At 37.7% G+C, this 19222-nt stretch overlaps 2 protein-coding genes across 5 annotated transcripts in view; both read right to left on the reverse strand.

Moving 5' to 3' along the window:
• The window catches only part of epb41l3b (erythrocyte membrane protein band 4.1-like 3b), a 59619-nt gene extending 55051 nt beyond the window's left edge, over positions 1-4568 (reverse strand). For 3 of the 4 annotated variants that reach the window (XM_079876967.1, XM_079876974.1, XM_079876965.1), the window contains exon 1: positions 4400-4567. The gene's annotated coding sequence lies outside the window, so the exon portion shown is untranslated. Of the gene's footprint in view, positions 1-4399 lie in introns of all 4 variants that reach the window. The other variant, XM_079876972.1, reaches the window with a different exon arrangement.
• Positions 4569-8749: 4181 nt separating this feature from the next.
• On the reverse strand, positions 8750-16644 carry tmem200cb (transmembrane protein 200C-b). The gene is made up of 2 exons (XM_079876991.1): positions 16443-16644; positions 8750-9969 (listed from the first exon to the last, which is right to left on the reverse strand). The coding sequence occupies exon 2, from the start codon at positions 9934-9936 to the stop codon at positions 8872-8874; it is 1065 nt and encodes a 354-aa protein (XP_079733117.1). The 5' UTR covers positions 9937-9969; positions 16443-16644; the 3' UTR covers positions 8750-8871.
• Between the last annotated feature and the right edge of the window lie 2578 nt (positions 16645-19222).

The following is a 19222-nucleotide window of genomic DNA, read 5'->3' on the forward strand; positions in this document are numbered from 1 at the left end:
TATTGTATTGTAAAAATTGTGGAAACAAATGGATCATAATTATTGCATAGGCTAAATATTACGTATTACCATTAAATTCCCTCAAAATACCAAATATGAAGAAAATATTATTGAACAAAAACACATAAAATTGATTTTACTGAAAGATAAAATATTACATATGGAGGTGTCATACTTTATAAAATGGATCATAAGTATTGCATAAATATTACATAGTACCATAAAATTCCCTGAAAATACAAATTATTAAATAATAAAATATTATCAAACAAAAATATATATCATTGATTTTACTGAAAGAAAAAAAGTTACATTTGGAAATGTTATAATAAATCCATAAATATTACATAGTACCATAAAATTCCCTCAAAATACAAAATATATATAAAAAAAAAAAAATTATTGAACACAAAAATATGTCATTGATTTTACTGGGGGGGTAAGATTCAAGGCGTCCGGCCTCTTTTGATGGGGGACTGAGGATCAGCCGAGGGTTAAAGGTGTTTTTAAGACGCATCATTCGGCACTATAAATACCCGGCGACAGGCTCTTGCCCACAGGAACGGCGTGTCTTTATATGGGCAAAGAAGCGTCATCCGCGCGGGTGACGGGCCAGTCCGAGCCGTCTTATCAGACCTTTGACTGAAGACAAGGTCTGAGCTGTTATCTGCACTTCTGCTGAGCTTCACACAACGCTCACGTGGAGCAGATTCAGGAACTTGGAGAGAAAAAAAGTGCAAAATGAGCATGAATAAGTGTGAGCAAAGTCTATGAGGCCAGGCGGTGCCAACTCAGCTGAACGCGGTGGAAAAACAGCCGAACGAGGGCACCTACATATGAACCACTTGGACCTTTGAGCGGCTCCTTATCACCCGATAAACAGGCACGTGACCTCTGACCCCGACGAACTTCATCATCCTGCAGAGGACTAACATTAGTTAGAAGAAGGCTCTGCTTTCACCAACGGTTTTTCTGTTTTAGATGGTCAATGTCAAGATCTCATAGGGGGTCAAAGGTAAAAGTTTAACCCTCCTGATGTGGGAAGGGTTATTAATGTTAATTCCTTTTATAACTGTATCATCTTTACATCTCTTTTAATTCCTTTTAGAACTGTTTTAATTTTCCTTGCTTTTATTTTTGTGATTATTTTAATTCCTTTCTGTGTAAAGCACTTTGAATTATTCTAGTGTATGAAATGTGCTATTTAAATAAACTTGCCTTGCCTTGCCTTAACTAAAGCTAAAACTATCAATAACATTTTTGATAACTGAAATAAAGCTGAAATAACATAAAATATAAATATTAGTTGAGCCATGAGTTAAACAAGCCCAATGAATTTCGTTCCGATCGGCCTCCGTTCACCTCGTCTAATATGTGCTCAAACAACTTCATGTTTTTCAAGATATGTGAATGTCCTCATAAATGATCATGGCACCTTGGACAAAGTATTGGAGAATATATTGCAAAATTGGACAAAATATTGCATGCCAATTTTTAAGTCAATCAGACTAACGGTTGCACAATTTTCAAGTTTTTTTCACGTTATAGCGCCACCAAGTGGCCAATTGTCGCGATTTTTTTCACGTGATCACAAAATGAGCTCATACACATGTGCACCAATTTTGGTGAAAATATCTCATTCCGTTCAAAAGTTATAGGCATTTTAGTCAAATTGGCCCCGCCCACTTTTAACGTTTTGGCGCCCCGTAGCGAATCGAAAAATAAACTTTTCTCCGTTAATTATTGATATTCACTCTCCAGAGAATCTATCTGCACTGTTTTGGTTCCAATCAGGCGGAAAAAAAACTGGGACTAGTTCGCAAAAGTAGGTTTTGGACAAAATCCAATATACATTTTATTTGGATTCCAATAAAAGACACTTGAGTCTGTGACAAACAACTTAGGAGTTATGAGCCAATTTCACACTTTTGATCACCCTATTAGCCAATAAGGGCCATACCTTGTCAATGTGTCCCCAATCTGGCCAGGTTTCTCTTTGCCTTCTTAACTTAAAAACTTAAAAATCAACTTAAAAAGTTGATTTTTGGTGAATTGCATGAAACCAATGAGCACTGATGTAACCAAAACTTATAAAGCCTTTCCAAAACACACCCATGTGTCAAAACTTGAAGGAATAATTGGTCAAATTGACCCGCAAAAGAATGTGACACTGAAAAACCCAAATCTCTGAAATGCAGTGATGTGTTTGATGCACTGATCGCAGGTGTAACTGCTCCAGTTACAAAAGCAAGTGAAAAACACGACTAGAAACTCAAGGTAATTAACAGTTTGAATTCCGACCAAGATTCTTCACATCATTCCCATTGCTGACTATCTCCACGTTTATCAGACGTGTGACAAAAACCTCCAACGCAGACGACTGGAAATCAATCTCCTCATCCAGACTTAAAGATCAGGTACAGAAAACCAACAGGTAAACAGACACTATCAGAGTCAGACAGTCACTATCAAACACAGAACAGGACGAGAATGAGCCGTGAAGCAACTCTCCAGTATTTTAGCCAGTCTGGAATGTTTTCTTATAGATTTCTCTGTCATGCGTTTCCCTACAATAGTCAAAAATCCAATTGCACATCAGCAAAAAAACAGCGAGAGGAAATGAAAACAAGCAAAGAGACAATCATTTCCTCTTTCCAAAGCATTCTTAGACTGCAGTCACACAGAAATGACTCAAACAGACACACACACACACACACACACACACACACACACACACACACAGACGTAAGACCTTGACGTAAGAATGACATGGTCAGGGTCAATGTCTATCATATAATGCATTGCAAATGATCCTCAATGACGGCATCTTCTGCTGGATATAACATGAACTGGCCGATATTTGAAGATTTAAGACAATAAATGATGTTCTTCCCCTGTGTTTCTGTCTTGTGTTCCAGATATCAGATATATTTATTTACTGGAAAAGCAAAATGACTGACGATATTAAGTCTGGAAAATGCATAAAAATTAGTTTGTGCTTAAAACAAGAACAAATATTAACAAACAAAAACTTAATTCAAAGAGAAAACAAGATAATTGTTCTGAATCCATTGGCAGATATTTGTTCTTGTTTTAAACACAAACTCACTTCATTTTCATTCATTTTTGACTTAATATCTTCAGTCATTTTGCATCTTCTCCAGTAAATGAATCTTGATTTCAGAAAGTTTAGATATTTGTGCTGGAAAACGAGACAGAAACAGTATTTTTCAGTATTTTGAGATTATTGGTTTATTTGAATTATATTAGCTTTGACAACATAATCATGGGTCAATGGTCACCATGCTCTTTACTGGTAAAAATATTATTATTATTTTTAAATACTGATATATTATTATCTGTCGTTTAAACCCATGTCGGTCGAGCACTAATGTCATTCATAGCTGTAATAGTGAATCTGAAACGCTTCTTGGAGTAATTTAGCCAGTTTAGGGGGGTTTCCTGTTCTAGAAATACATCAAAAGAGAGTTTTTTCTTGGAAAACCCCCAAATGTCAAAGATATCTGCTGACCAAAGGATGGTAAAAGTGTGTTTCTCTTGGAAAGTGACTCACCGAAAGACAGAATCCAGATGCAGATCCACATCCACGGCACAGAGAGCCCATAATCCCGGGAAAACAGGGAAGAAAACACATTCAACATCCATACTGAGTGATCGATGAAATATCAGATATCTGCATGCGTGTAGATGACTTTTAAACCAGTGTTTTCATGGTTGATATGACATACTTTTGGAAAGTTTTTCACAAAAACAAGTGATTTAAACAACATTTTGTTGATTATTTCATAACTTATTATGCACATCGCTTTTATGAGCTCATATAACTTGAGACTACATGAAAAATTAAAGAAATAATATACTATTGAAATTAATTTATCACACCAAATGATCATTAAAATGAACTACTTAAATCAAAAAGCTAACTAAATATATATATATATATATATATATATATATATATATATATATATATATATATATATATATATATATATATGCACAATTTTCATTTAACATGAAAGCTTGTCATTAAAACTAGCTTGTTAAATTGTCAAATGAATCAGTGATCGCGCACCTGTCTCAATATTATCACGTGCTAAATCATGTCTAAAACACCTGGAGATATAAAACAATCAATATTTACAGTAGTCGTACAGCAAAAATGCAACTTTGTTGTATCAGCTACTGATCGAGTTTCCAATGTCACTTTGACAAACGCAGCACTGACACATTTATCATGGTTTCATATACCTAAATATCTATAAATATGTCTTACTAATCTTATCTCACCTGAAGGAACAAAGTAACATGTACTTAAAAACATTGTAATTTATCGCGCTTCGACACAAACACTTTGACAGTCAAATATAAGCATCACCTGACAGCAGAGTCGCTCGTAGAGGATCCTTTAGCGAATGTCAGTGTAGATAAAGCAACATTTGATCCTGTTCCAGCTCCAAAACACACACTGTCAGGAGGATCCGAGCAGAAAGACTGTTTCACCTGAAGATCTTCCACTTTCAATCACACTCGCGTTCACAAGTTTCCCTGGGTGGAGTCTGAAGCTGACAGGCCACGCCCCCTGTGTCACTGATTGGCTCGATGTCTTCTTAGTCACGCCCTAACTTACCCCTCCTTCCTGGCGTCTTATCCTAGAAGTGTGACTCCTCATGAAACTTATGGGTTTATTTGATAAACTTCGTATGATAAACTATATATGTATACAAATGACTTAGATTTTTAGAGCTTGCAGCCTTTTAAATAATACAAATGACGTACATTTCAATAATCAGAGGATGTTAATGTTTATTATATTCTGTAGTAATATGGATGTGCAATTCTAGATAAAGAGATGATCTTAGATAAAGAGATGATCTTTTTGTTCTTCACCTGATGTGACCTGAAGAATATCAGTAAAAGTGACGGGCAAAGTTCATAAATTAAAGAAAAAAAAAACAAGCTCAGTTTATTCATTTGCGTATATTGCTGGCCCATATCTGAATGTAACTCGACACCCTTGCCTCATTTAGTATGCGCGGTTCTATGAATATGCAAATGAGCCCCGCCTCCACTCACTCACTCAGCTCAGAGATCCACTGGTTGACGATCACACGTTGATCTGATTGGTTACAAGGTAGTTTGTGACGTCAGAAACACCAGCGATTTCAAAGCGTGTTTTTGAGACTGTCTTTGGTTCACTGCAGTTTTAAGGAGGAAATACTCAGTAATGGTGTCGACTTATGAATTTACACATGCTTTGTCTTAAAGCGTATTAAAAACACCACATAGACACATAAACAACATTAAAAGCTGGATTTACACCACAGGGGGACTTGAAGAAAATGTTTATATATTAGTGGATTAACTAGACTGGTCTGAAGAGGATCACTAACACGGACTGATTCTCCACTAGATGTCAGTATAAACACATTTATAACACATGGAGCATCACTAGAGAGAAGATCAACGCAGGACAGAATTAACTCAAAGAATTTTATTTTCAAACTAAAACTATTGAACAGATTTCAACAAACTCTCAAAAATCACCAACAAAGTGTCTAAAAGACCCGAGTCCTCGGCTAAATCAGTTATTGCCCTTGTGTATATACAATATCTGCTCACTAAAAATGAGTGAAGATACAAAAACAACAAGTGTAAAGTTGCATAATACGAGCTGTGTGTGTTTATAACATCTGAAACACGAACACTGCTGTCCTACATGGACACAATACTGTAATTTCTGTGATTATGCCAAAGGTGAATGTCATTTTATAATAAACAAATAAAATCGTGACGGATATCCAGTGAGCTGTGAAGTCTACACACACACACGACAGCTACACACAACATCCTGTAACAGTGTGTCTAAAGGCACGACGCTTTCTACATCAGAATCATGTTAATGACTCAAAACAACTTTTCTTACACTATTTATATCTGTTATTGACATACAATACAGTACAAACGCACTGGAATTACATTTTTAAAAGAAAGAAAGATCCCAGTTAACTATATGTTTCCATTAAGTCATGAAAACATTTTTTCTAAATGTTCTCTGAACGTTCAAAGCGTCCAGTTTTTAAAACAGTTATTTTTTTCTTGGTTACACGAACGTTTAGGAAACATTCCATGTCATCGTCATCGTCATCGTTGTTCACGGAAACGTTACTTTTGAATCAGTAACGGCTCTGTTTTGAATGTTCTCGGAACGTTCTGAAACAAGTAGCAATATTTGCGTTTTAAATGTTACAACTACGTTCCAAAAACATTCAAAAGTAACGTTTCCGTGAACAATGATGAAATGAATGTTTCCTAAACATTTAAATAAAAATAAAAAAGTTAGCTAAGAAAGAAAGTAGATGGTTAACATCTTAAAGCTACAGTGAACAAAACTAAAAAAACTGCATAATATTTTTGTTTAATAATAAACTACTTGATTACCGGAAGCTCCACCTCCTGTAAATGACTCATAAATATAGACATGATCTTATGCTTAATTAAGTTCATACAGTATCACATTAAACAATATGAGTTCACATCAGATTACTTCTTATGAATGTTATGATGCTTTTTGTTCAGCATGAGTCCAAACAAGAATGTTTTTGTCATTATTTAATAACATTATTAAATAGAGGGTTTGGATGACAGAATATTTCTTTTCTTTTTTTTTTTAAACTGAACTCTTAAAAAAAAGGCCAGAAATGCTAAATCTAGAACAAATCTAGAATTGATAGTGAATTCATATAGAAACATCATTAGACTAATGTTCTCAAATATATAAAACGATGAAGATCATCATACGATATTAAGGTCTTGCACATTTTCTAAATTTTCTAAGTTTTAATTTTTCAACCTGCTTCAAATGTTGGTGGATATGATTTTTTAAATGTTTTGTGAAAGAGTCTCTTCTGCTCTTCAAGCCTGCTTTTATTTGATCAAAAATACTGTAAAAACATTGAAATATTATTCTAATGTAAATCATCTGTTTTCTATGTGAATATACAGTAAAGTGTAATTTATTCCTGTGATCAAAGCTGAATGTTCAGCATCATTACTCCAGTCTTCAGTGTCACATGATCCTTCAGAAATCACTCTAATATGATGATTTGATGATCAAGAAACATTTATGATTATTATCAATGTTGAAAACAGTTCATATTTTTGTGGAAACTGAATCTTTTTTTATTTTTCAGGATTCTTTGATGAATAGAAAGTTCAAAAGAACAGCATTTATTTGAAATAGAATCTTTTGTAACATTATAAATGTCTTTAATATCGATCAATTTAATGCATCCTTGATGAAGAAAAGTATTAATTTCAAATGGCAAACTTCTGAATGCTAGTGTACAGTGACCACAACAAGTACACGGACACATAAATGTCTGAATGTCATTCAATACAAAATATCACTTGTTTTCCAGCACAAACATCTAAACATTCATAAATCAAGATTCATTTACTGGAGAAGCAAAATTACTGAGATATTAAGTCTTGTTTAATGAAAAATTAAAAAGTGAGTTTGTGCTTAAAACAAGAACAAATATCTGCCAACGGAGTCAGAACAATAAAACACATTTTCTCATAATGTTTTTTATTTTTTATAAAACAATACCTGGAGTCATTTTCTTCTCCAGTAAATGTATCTTGATTTGAGAATCTTTAGATATTAATACTGGAAAACAAGTAAAAATAACATGTTGTTTTATGTTGTCAAATGTCTGAATGTGATCAAAATATAATAAAATAAAAACATGAAAGCTACAGTATGGAAAGATGCACAAACACAACAGATAAACCAATAGATGAAGACAGTCAGTGTTGTGTTAGTTGGTAACACTTTATAATAAGGTTCATTAGTTAACATGTATTAACTAACATGAACTAACATGAGCAATACTTAGTTCACAGTGCATTAACTAATGTTAACAAATAACCTTTGATTTTAATAATGCATTAGTAAATGTTGAAATTAATATCAAGGTAGTTGACTAATGTTAACTAATGAACCGTATTGTAAAGTGTTGTTTGTGATCGGTCAGTTATAGATGATTAATAGATGATTAATAGATGATTAATTCACACTTTCAGTGAAAATGAGCAGCTGATTCAAACACAAGCAGTGACATTCAGACAGTTAAAGATGAGTTTGTGAGTGTGTGTGTGTGTGTGTGTGTGTGTGAGTGAGTGAGTGAGAGAGAGTGTGTGTGTGTGTGTGTGTGTGTGTGTGAGTGAGAGAGAGTGTGTGTGTGTGTGTGTGTGTGTGTGTGTGTGTGTGTGTGTGAGAGTGAGTGTGTATGTGTATGTGTGAGTGAGTGTGAGTGTGAGTGTGAGTGTGTGTGTGTGTGTGTGTGTGAGTAAGTAAGTGTGAGCTTGTTTATGTGATATGTGAGGACACAAATTTGTATAATGACATGGGTATTACACTGGTATTACAACTTGAACGTGATTTATGAGGACATTTCCTGAGTCCTCATATTTCAAATGGCTTTAAAAACATACTAAGCAGTGTTTTATTAAAAATGTAAAATGCAGAATGTTTCCTGTGATGGGCAGATGTCCTCCCATATCACATAAACAAAGCTGTGTGTGTGAGTAAGTGTGTGTGTGTGAGTGAGTGAGTGAGTGAGTGAGTGAGTGAGTGAGTGAGTGAGTGAGTGAGTGAGTGTGTGAGTGAGTGAGTGAGTGAGTGTGTGTGTGTGTGTGTGTGAGTGAGTGAGTGAGTGTGTGTGTCAGTGTGTGTGTGTGTGTGTGTGTCTTGTAATGAGTTCCCCCAACACTGGTTAGTTATAGATGATGTCATTGAAAATGAGCACAAGTCGTGACATTCAGACATTTAAAGGTGTTTTGTTTTCAGTTTGAGTCAACCATCATTGAGGAAGTGTGTGTGTGTGTGTCTGTATCCTCCGTGTCTCCAGCGCCTGCGAAGTAATCTCCCAGTTTGCTGTAGCCCTTACTCCCCGCGCGCTCCAGTCTGGGACAGCTAAACCTCCGCGAGCGCTCGTCCCGATACGCTCCGCCCGGATCCGACAGCGCACTCAGGGACAGATGCGATCCCGAGACCCGCTTCCCCGCGTTCAGCTTCGAATCCTGGGAAAGCGACACGTGTGTCCTAGAAACCTGCGCTCGGGTCTCCAGCGTGGCGGAGCAGCTCTTGCGGCGCGAGACGTCGAGCTCCTGCATGATATCGCGATTGTTGAGTTTGATAACGGGTAAAGTGAACGCGTTAACAGACGACGTGACGATCGAGCGCGTTTCCCAGGGCGTTTCCTCGGACCTTTGGGAAATGCTATAAATCGACGACTTGCGCTTACAGCTTCCCGGTTTTCCTCTCGGACGGCCCTCGACGCTCCTCATGTAACTGACGAACGGGACGCGGTCTTTGGCGCGCACACCATGAATGTCTATGACTGTGGAGTAAATATCTCTCAGATTTATGATCTTAGTTTTCTTGTCCCGATCCTCGTGCAGAACGGCATTGGCGCAGATGAAGAGGAAAATCCCGATGCCCATCACTAAAGGCCCGAACACTTTGAGATTATCCGAGTATAAGTAACTCAAGAGCAGCTTTTTGAAGAAGCCGAGCGAACGTGACGAGGAGTTTCTGTCGCTCGACACCACCAGCATGTTATTGCTTGTTAGATTCCCCTGGTTGGCTCGCCAAATTGTCGTATCCGTGTTTTCTCTGGGCCAGTATCCCAGTACGGCCATGGTGATCCCGACCAGTAAGATGAAAACGCCCAGCGCCGCCACCAGCCCTGATGCGGAGCACAGCTTCACTTTTCCTTTCACCACAACGACGTCGTTCTTTCGTTTCTTCTTGGCTTTCCTCTTCTTCTTGTTCTCCGCGCGGTTCTTGGATCGCGGCGATTCCTGGCGATTCCGCGAGATTCTCAGCAGCCCGCCTGTGGCGATCATCGTGCCTATTGGATCACGGGCTTGTCAATCATCCTGTGGGCGGGAGGAAAAGAAGAACAGGAAGTTAAGATCAAACAGACGAATAAAACCTCAGATTAATATATAACTTGGCGATAAAGTAGAGATGAAAGACAAAATATTAAATGTCATGGATGAAAATTTGCGGAGTAATCCACTATTTTGAAGTCAGACTTTTAAAAATTTTCTGATATATATATATATATATATATATATATATATATATATATATATATATATATATATATATATATTTGTTTTTGTTTTGTTTTTTGGTATTTTTATAATACTACTTTTTCATTTATGTATTTCTTACATCAGGAAAAAAAAGCATTATTTTTTATTTTACATATTGCCATATTATAAATGAATGAATTTGTTGACTAGATGCTGCATTAGCAGAGAAAGAACAGCAGTGTGTGAGAGGACTAACATTAGTAGCCAACCTCAAACGGTTAAAACAATGAGAAAAAACACAGGCAAACCTGACTCAAATGTTTAATGTCACAATTGTTACCATCTATTTGCATTATTTTATATCCAGCTGGTCACTTTTATGCATTCATTAGCCGGCGAAGTGGCATATTTAAAGCTAGTGACGTGATTGCTTTTTCAACATTGTTCATGTGGCCGACAGAAACATAAACAAATCAGATCACTATAATACATATAGTTATTTTGATTAGATAATCATCAAGTGTTCTAAAATAGTAGTAAATAAAGTGAGAGACTACATGTAATATAGGCCTACTTTTATGTAATTTTAATGCTCTGGCCTTTGCAGATATTTAAAGATGGCCATCTTTAAGCATGACTCTTTGGATTTATATGAAATGGTAACACTTTACAATAATATTACATTTTTAGCATTAACTAAGGTTAATAATGTATTGTTCACTGTTAGTTTGTTAATTTTAACATTTACTAATACATTTGAAATTGAGTTTTAATTTTTATTTTATCTGTTAACCTTAGTTTTGTAATACAATTGTATTGCTCAAAATTAATACATGCTGTAAAAATGTATATTGCATAATGCACATAGTTCATGAAAGCTAGCTAATATATTCTTGTTAACAAAGGCGACTTGCAAAGTGTTACCTATGACATTTACATATGTTTCTAGGTAATAGCTAAAGAAACACACATTTGACCTGTAATATTTTAATGTTTAAACAATTTTCTGTACAATTCGTTCTGAAGAACTTATTTTAATATATTCATATTTATATATGTATTGCATCTAGCACATTTCAGTTCAGCACTGTTTTACTTGGAGTGTTATGTTTGTTTTTTATACAGTATCCATTAAAAAAAAAGAATATCGGTTGATTAATCGGTTATCGGCAAGTTAGTTATCGGTATCGGTAAAACCCATTATCGGTCGACCTCTAATCTTGATTTAAGAATGTTTCGATATTTGTGCTGGAAAACAAGACAGAAACACTGAGAAAGAACATCATTTTTTTGCAGTTTTAATATTTCAGTTCTTTTCCCAAGTCAAGAATGAGACTAAACGGAGAGAAAAGTGAGATGATCTAGATCTCAACAGTGTCTCGAACTTTTGCGAAGATAGTTTTGATTATGATTCTTTATTATTACTCATGATTTTTTATTATCACATGCAGTTATTCATATTCAGATGATTCAAGTCAATGATCATCAATGACGGAAGCACAGATGCACGTTTGACAAACACTCAACATCTAAAGTTACAGATTTAACAGCCTGATTTAATCTGTTTCTCTCCAATGTCCCGGCTGATAGCATTACCAGTGTCCATAAATCCATCCCATTTCATTAAACATCCTCTGTAAATTCACAGATTTCACATGCGCCCCTTCACGAACCCGATTATACATTCCAATCAGAAAATCAATTACAGAAGCAGCAGATGACTTTGCTTAATTGCACTGACTAATGTATAATTCACCTTTGCCAGTCGGTTTCCAATTTGCCTAATCCCTCAGAATTATGTGTGGCGTACAGTGATGTTTGTATGAATAATTCATGCCGTGAAAAAGTCTTCGTCAAAACCTTCCTGACACACGGCCGGTGGAAATGTCAGAGTCTGCGAGTGACAGACGTGAGTCAGACCCCCTTCAGAGAACGTCAATGAGGGCCGGGGGGGTCGTGACACTTCACAGATGCTTTCAACATCTGACAGTTTAACTGAAGCACAACGACAAGCACTGAGGGAGTGAAAACAAATCAGTTACAATAAATAAGGAGGGCTGCATTATAAAAATGCTAAATTCATGTTAAATATAATTTCTAGAGACCAGACTTGAGGGGGGACTCTTTTCATGCGAGACTATGAAAACCATGCAACTGCATAGCAACACCATGGCAACCATCTAGAGCTTCCCAGCAACTAAATACAGTAGCAAACTGAAAACACTTTAGCAACTGCATAGCAACACCATGGCAACCACCTAGAGCATCCCAGCAACTAAATGCAGTAGCAAAACTCAAAACACTTTAGCAACTGCATAGCAACACTATGGCAACCACCTAGAGCTTCCCAGCAACTAAATACAGTAGCAAACTGAAAACACTTTAGCAACTGCATAGCAACACCATGGCAACCACCTAGAGCTTCCCAGTAAATAAATACAGTAGCAAACTGAAAACACTTTAGCAACTGCATAGCAACACCATGGCAACCACCTAGAGCTTCCCAGCAACTAAATGCAGTAGCAAAACTCAAAACACTTTAGCAACTGCATAGCAACACCATGGCAACCACCTAGAGCTTCCCAGTAACTAAATACAGTAGCAAACTGAAAACACTTTAGCAACTGCATAGCAACACCATGGCAACCACCTAGAGCTTCCCAGCAACTAAATACAGTAGCAAACTGAAAACACTTTAGCAACTGCATAGCAACACCATGGCAACCACCTAGAGCATCCCAGCAACTAAATACAGTAGCAAACTGAAAACACTTTAGCAACTGCATAGCGACACCATGGCAACCACCTAGAGCTTCCCAGTAACTAAATACAGTAGCAAACTCAAAACACTTTAGCAACTGCATAGCAACACCATGGCAACCACCTAGAGCATCCCACCAACTAAATGCAGTAGCAAAACTCAAAACACTTTAGCAACTGCATAGCGACGCCCTGGTATCCCAGCAAACATATATCAACACTAAGCAACCACATAGCAACACCCTGGTAACCGCATAGAAAATCCCAGCAACCATATACATTAGAAAGAGACACTAAAAAAAAACAACCTAGGAATCACATTTTAACGCCCTAGCAACCACCAAGAAAACCCCAGAAACCAAATAGACAAGCAACACACTCAGAAAACCTTAGCAACTTAAACACCCTGGTACCCACCCAGAACATCCCAGCAACCATACAGCAACACTCAAACACTTTAGCAACCACATAGCAACACCCTGGTATCCACCCAGAACATCCCAGAAACCATGTACAGAAGCAATACTCAAAATACCTTAGCAACTGCATAGCAACACCATAGCAACACCATAGCAACCACCATAACAATCCCAGCACCCATATAGTCAAGTCAAGTCACCTTCATTTATATAGCGCTTTTAACAATATAGATTGTTTCAAAACAGCTTTACAGTGATAATAGGATATTAGAGTAACAGAGATTGTTTTGGCTTTACAGCAGCTCTAGAATAAAGTAAGTATACAGTGTCTACAATAGTAACACTCAGTAAGTACACTTTTTATAACAAGTTAGCTGGCAACCACCCAGAACATCCCAGCAACACTCAAACAGTTTAACAACCACATAGCAACGCCCTGGCAACCACCCAGAACATCCAAGCAACACTCAAACACATTAGCAACGACCTGGCAATCACCCAGAACATCCCAGAAACCATATACAGAAGCAATACTTATAATATCTTAGCAATTTCATAGCAACACCATAGCAACCACCATAACAATCCAAGCACCCATACACAGTAGTAACACTCAGTCAGTACACTTTAGCAAGAACATAGCAATGCACTGGCAACCACCTACAACATCCCAGCAACACTCAAACACTTAAGCATCCACATAGCAATGCCCTGGCAACCCACCCAGAACATCCTAGCAACACTTAAACACTTTTGAAACAACATAGCAACGCATTAGCAACCACCCAAAACATTCCAGCAACACTCAAACACTTAAGCAACCATAAAGCAACGACCTGACAACCCACCCAGAAGAACATCCCAGCAACCATACAGCAACACTCAAACACTTCAGCATCCACATAGCAATACCCTGGCAACCCACCCAGAACATCCTAGCAACACTTAAACACTTTTGAAACAACATAGCAACGCATTAGCAACCACCCAAAACATTCCAGCAACACTCAAACACTTAAGCAACCATAAAGCAACGACCTGACAACCCACCCAAAACATCCCAGCAACCATACAGCAACACTCAAACACTTTAGCAACCACATAGCAACGCCCTGGCAACCACCCAGAACATTCCAGCAACACTCAAACACTTAAGCAACCATAAAGCAACGACCTGACAACCCACCCAAAACATCCCAGCAACCATACAACAACACTCAAACACTTTAGCAACAACATAGCAACGCCCTGGTAACCACCCAGAACATCCCAGTAACACTCAAACACTTTAGCAACCACATAGCAACGCCCTGGCAACCACCCAGAACAGCCCAGCAACAGTCAAACTCTTAAGCAACCATATAGCAACGACCTGGCAACCCACCCAAAACATACCTGCAACCATACAGCAACACTCAAACACTTTTGCAACCACATAGCAACGCCCTGGCAACCACCCAAAACATCCCAGTAACACTCAAACACTTTAGCAACCACATAGCAATGCCCTGGCAACCACCCAGAACATCCCAGCAACCATACAGCAACACTCAACCACATAGCAAACACCCAGAACATCCCAGTAACACTCAAACACTTTAGCAACCACATAGCAACGCCCTGGCAACCACCCAGAACAGCCCAGCAACACTCAAACACTTTAGCAACCACATAGCAACGCCCGCCCTGGCAACCACCCAGAACATCCCAGTAACACTCAAACACTTTAGCAACCACATAGCAACGCCCGCCCTGGCAACCACCCAGAACATCCCAGTAACACTCAAACACTTTAGCAACCAAATAGCAACGCCCTGGCAACCACCCAGAACAGCCCAGCAACACTCAAACACTTTAGCAACCACATAGCAACGCCCTGGCAACCACCCAGAATATCCCAGCTACCATATACAGAGGCAACACTCAGAAATGCCTATTATTAACACCCTTACAATGTGCCTAAAAGCACTCAGAAAGCCATAGCAACCATGCAGGGCATCTTAGAACCCGCACAGCAACACACAGTGTTTTACATGGACAAGCACCACATGAATCACAAACTCTCTGCAGGTGAATGCAACAAACTCGCACTCCAGTGGACACTTACATTAGATATTTAGCGGATATCTGTGCATTTTACAGCTATAAATCCTGGACTTGGGAAAAACAACCGCAGTGCTTGTCTTAAAATAAAGCAAAGGTTGGATAGATATAGCTTACTGCTTGTAAAGCCTATGACTGGCAGCGGATCTGTCTCTTCTGGTTGAGCTCATCTCTGTGTTTATATGTGGCACAACAACAATACACACACACACTCCCACACACTCGACTCCATACGGCTTTAATGCCAGCGCCAAACAAACCAAACAATCCTCAGTTCAGCTCACACACTTCAACACATTCTGCATGTACAGAGATAGTTTACACAACCTTGTTCTTCATCTCCGAAAACCTGATGTTGTCAGGTAGGCTATTCAAATAATGACCGAATTTAGATTTTTGGCTCAGGTTTTCTTAAAAAAAAAGAGAAAAGATTGTTAACAGACAAACAATTGCCTGGTGATCTCTTAATTTGCTGATTTGTTGTTGTTGTTGTTGTTTTTGCATATGGCAAGCTCATTTATCCAAGCATCAAAAATATACCTGTTAATCGTGTTAACTCACAACTTTAAGGTCACCTTGAGAGATTTCCGTTTCATTTTCCGTTTGTTTGTCTGTCTGTTTGTCTGTTTGTTTGTTAAACCAACGTCAGTTAATTTAATAAAGATGGGTCTGAACTGATATTGTACTAATAGCCTATAGCCTACTATATTTCACTTACAGATGTGTTATTGATTTGCGCTGATCGGATTGAGTACATCAAAATGAAAAGCAACATGTCCAAAACAATCAAATATATCAATAAAACGTGCATCCAAATGATTAGATCTGGTCGAGTTCACAATGAAATGTCAATAAAACATCACAGTCGGCGTTAAAACGAGTCACTTTAGACGCTAGGCGTTAAACTGACGTTTGTTTCCCATTGTTTTCCACGCAAAAGCCTTTAACGCGATTATTCCGACAGAAGAGTGATGATTTAACAAGTGTTTAACTGAAGTCAAAGACATGCATGTGTGTGAATGTTCTCACCGACACTGTGTTAGTCCATCACTCTGGATCTCCGTCATCTTCAGCGGTGATTGTCATCCTGATGATGCTGAAACAGGAATATGAGGAGAGGAGAGCACACACACACACACACACACACACACACTGAAGCTTTGACTGAAGCTCCTGTTCATTGTGTGTGTGGCTCCACCCATCATCGGTTCCACACACTCGACCTGAGCATCACAGGTCTCGGATCAGAGTGGAAGACTCGCACACTGCACACTACACACTGTAGTGCACTACATTATAGACACGTGACCTGCATCTGTCATGCTCATCATCTCAGAAAATGATGTAGAATATTTCAAAATGTGGAAGCATGCAACAAACATGTTTTAGCAAATCTTGATTATACTATAAAAAGTCATATGACATAGTCATATTTATGAAAAAGTCAAAATTATCTTATAAAAAAGTAAATATTATGCAATACTAAGACACAATTTTGAACTTTTAATGGCATAATTATCATATAAAAAGTCGAAACTATACATAAATTCAAAATTATGACAGTCAGAATTATGACAAAGTCGAAATTATGATATATAAGGCATATTTATGAGATGAAAAGTCGAAATTATGACATACTAAGGCATATTTATGAAATGAAAAGTCAAAATTATGACATAATACTGAAAAATCTAAAATATGACATATTAAGGCATATTTATGAGATGAAAAGTCCAAATTATAACATACAAAGTCATATTTATGAGATGAAAAGTCCAAATTATGACATAATACTGAAAAATCTAAATTATGACATATTAAGGCATACTGATGAGATGAAACATCCATATTATGACATACTAAGGCATATTTATGAGATGAAAAATCTAAATTATGACATATTAAGGCATATTGATGAGATGAAAAATCCATATTGACATATTAAGGCATATTTATGAGATGAAAAATCCAAATGATGACACAAAGGCATATTTATGAGATGAAAAATCCAAATGATGACACAAAGGCATATTTATGAGATGAAAAATCCAAATTATGACATATTAAATGTATTTTAAATGCAGCTTTTTTAATGTATTAAGAACAGAGGTGTGTGTGTGTGTGGCCAGTGCCACCCCTGAAGCTCGACCACCCGTTGCTCAAGCGCTTTACGGCTTTAACAGCTGATTTCTTCTTCAGAGAACTATGACACTGACACACAGGCCAAGGACACACCGCAGCTGAACTAACTTCACCTATTAATAGGGGAAGAAGAACAAGCCCAAAGATGGACAGACATGTTCTTCAAGCGCATGTTTAGCCTACATAGAAAAAGAATGGAAAACTAGCGCAGTGGAATGGAAAAACAAAATTGACAAATATCATATATGGTTATAGACGCTCAGCTACATTCCTCACATATCCTGTGTACTTTGCAACGGAAATATAAACGAACCCGCAGTTGCATTTTTAATAACTTTTAAACATTATTTTGCTATGTTTATTGACAAATATGAGCCGTCGTTTGACCAGTTGCTCTGCCGGTTAGTAGCCTACGGACTGATCGGGTTTGTGTCGGATACTCCTTTCCTGGTCTATGGAAGAGAATGTTTGCCAGGCAAAAATGTAATCAATACATAGAAACGATGATCCAGTGTTTGCTGAGACGCAGTTTCATGAAATTCGTTTTATGTGTGATCCATTCCACATCGTTTTTAGGTAGCCTATTCCACGCTATAGGACAGTACGATCACAGTAAAGTCCCCATTAAATCAAAATTGAAGGTTTTTGGCTTTTAGTATGAGCCTAATGTTATCTATAAGCTAGTGTTCCAAAACAATGACAAAATTCACATTTAGAATAAATTAAGAGTTCAAAATTTATTCTCTCACTTTTGCCAAAATGGATCAATGATTTTGATGACATCACTCTGCACTTCAGCTTCTCATCAGATTTTCTGTCCAATCAAATGCTCTCTAGAATCTGAAGCTCCGCCCCCTATGTCATAAACAGATGCTAAAGCTGCGACTGAAATCATTCACTTCTTCACACATTTACTATTGTATATGGTGAATGGGACATAGTGCACTATATAGGGGATAGGGAACGATTCAGACAGTGTAAATATGCTTTTCATTGAGCTTTTCATTGAGACACGACAGTGACGACACACAGAGCGGATCATGTGATCGAGTCGCTGCAGAACAGAAAAAAAGTATCGGATCATTTGAATTGGAATGCTGTATTTTAAAGCGATATGGAGGAGATTAGGAGGAAACTGCGGCTTTATGGTGTTCAACAGCTCTGGCCAGTGTTGCCAGATTGGAAATGTCCAAGTATCGTACCAGAAGCTCAAAATTATCGTATTTTGAAGAAAATTATTGTACACGAGTCAACGACATGAAAATGACAGACGAGACATCCCAACCTGCACAAAGTCATTTCTGGGAGTCAAGAAATCTCCAACGGGGGGGGGGGGGGGGGGGGGTCCTCTGATTCGGGAGCATAGATAAAAGCCCGCCCGCACTTAAAATTGATTGGTTGGGTCCTTACATGCGCTTCGTGAGGCACACTAGCACACACACGCAAGGTCTCTCGCTCCCTCTCTCTACACGTTCTTCCCCGGTAGACGTAGAATCGACGGCTAGATCAATGAGAAGTCCTATTACAACGACCATCATTTGAAGTGTCACACAGGTCTGAAATTATCGTACATTATAGGATTTTTTCCATTATTGATCGTACATCGTACAGAGGTCAAAATTATCGTACAAATACGATAATTATCGTACATCTGGCAACACTGGCTC

Source organism: Squalius cephalus (assembly GCF_949319135.1).
Source record: "Squalius cephalus genome assembly, chromosome: 7".
NCBI lineage: Eukaryota > Metazoa > Chordata > Actinopteri > Cypriniformes > Leuciscidae > Squalius > Squalius cephalus.

What these genes read in the sequence shown, in the direction of transcription:
- tmem200cb (XM_079876991.1), bottom strand. Translation starts at nt 9,936, where the DNA reads ATGATCGCCACAGGCGGGCTGCTGAGAATCTCGCGGAATCGCCAGGAA.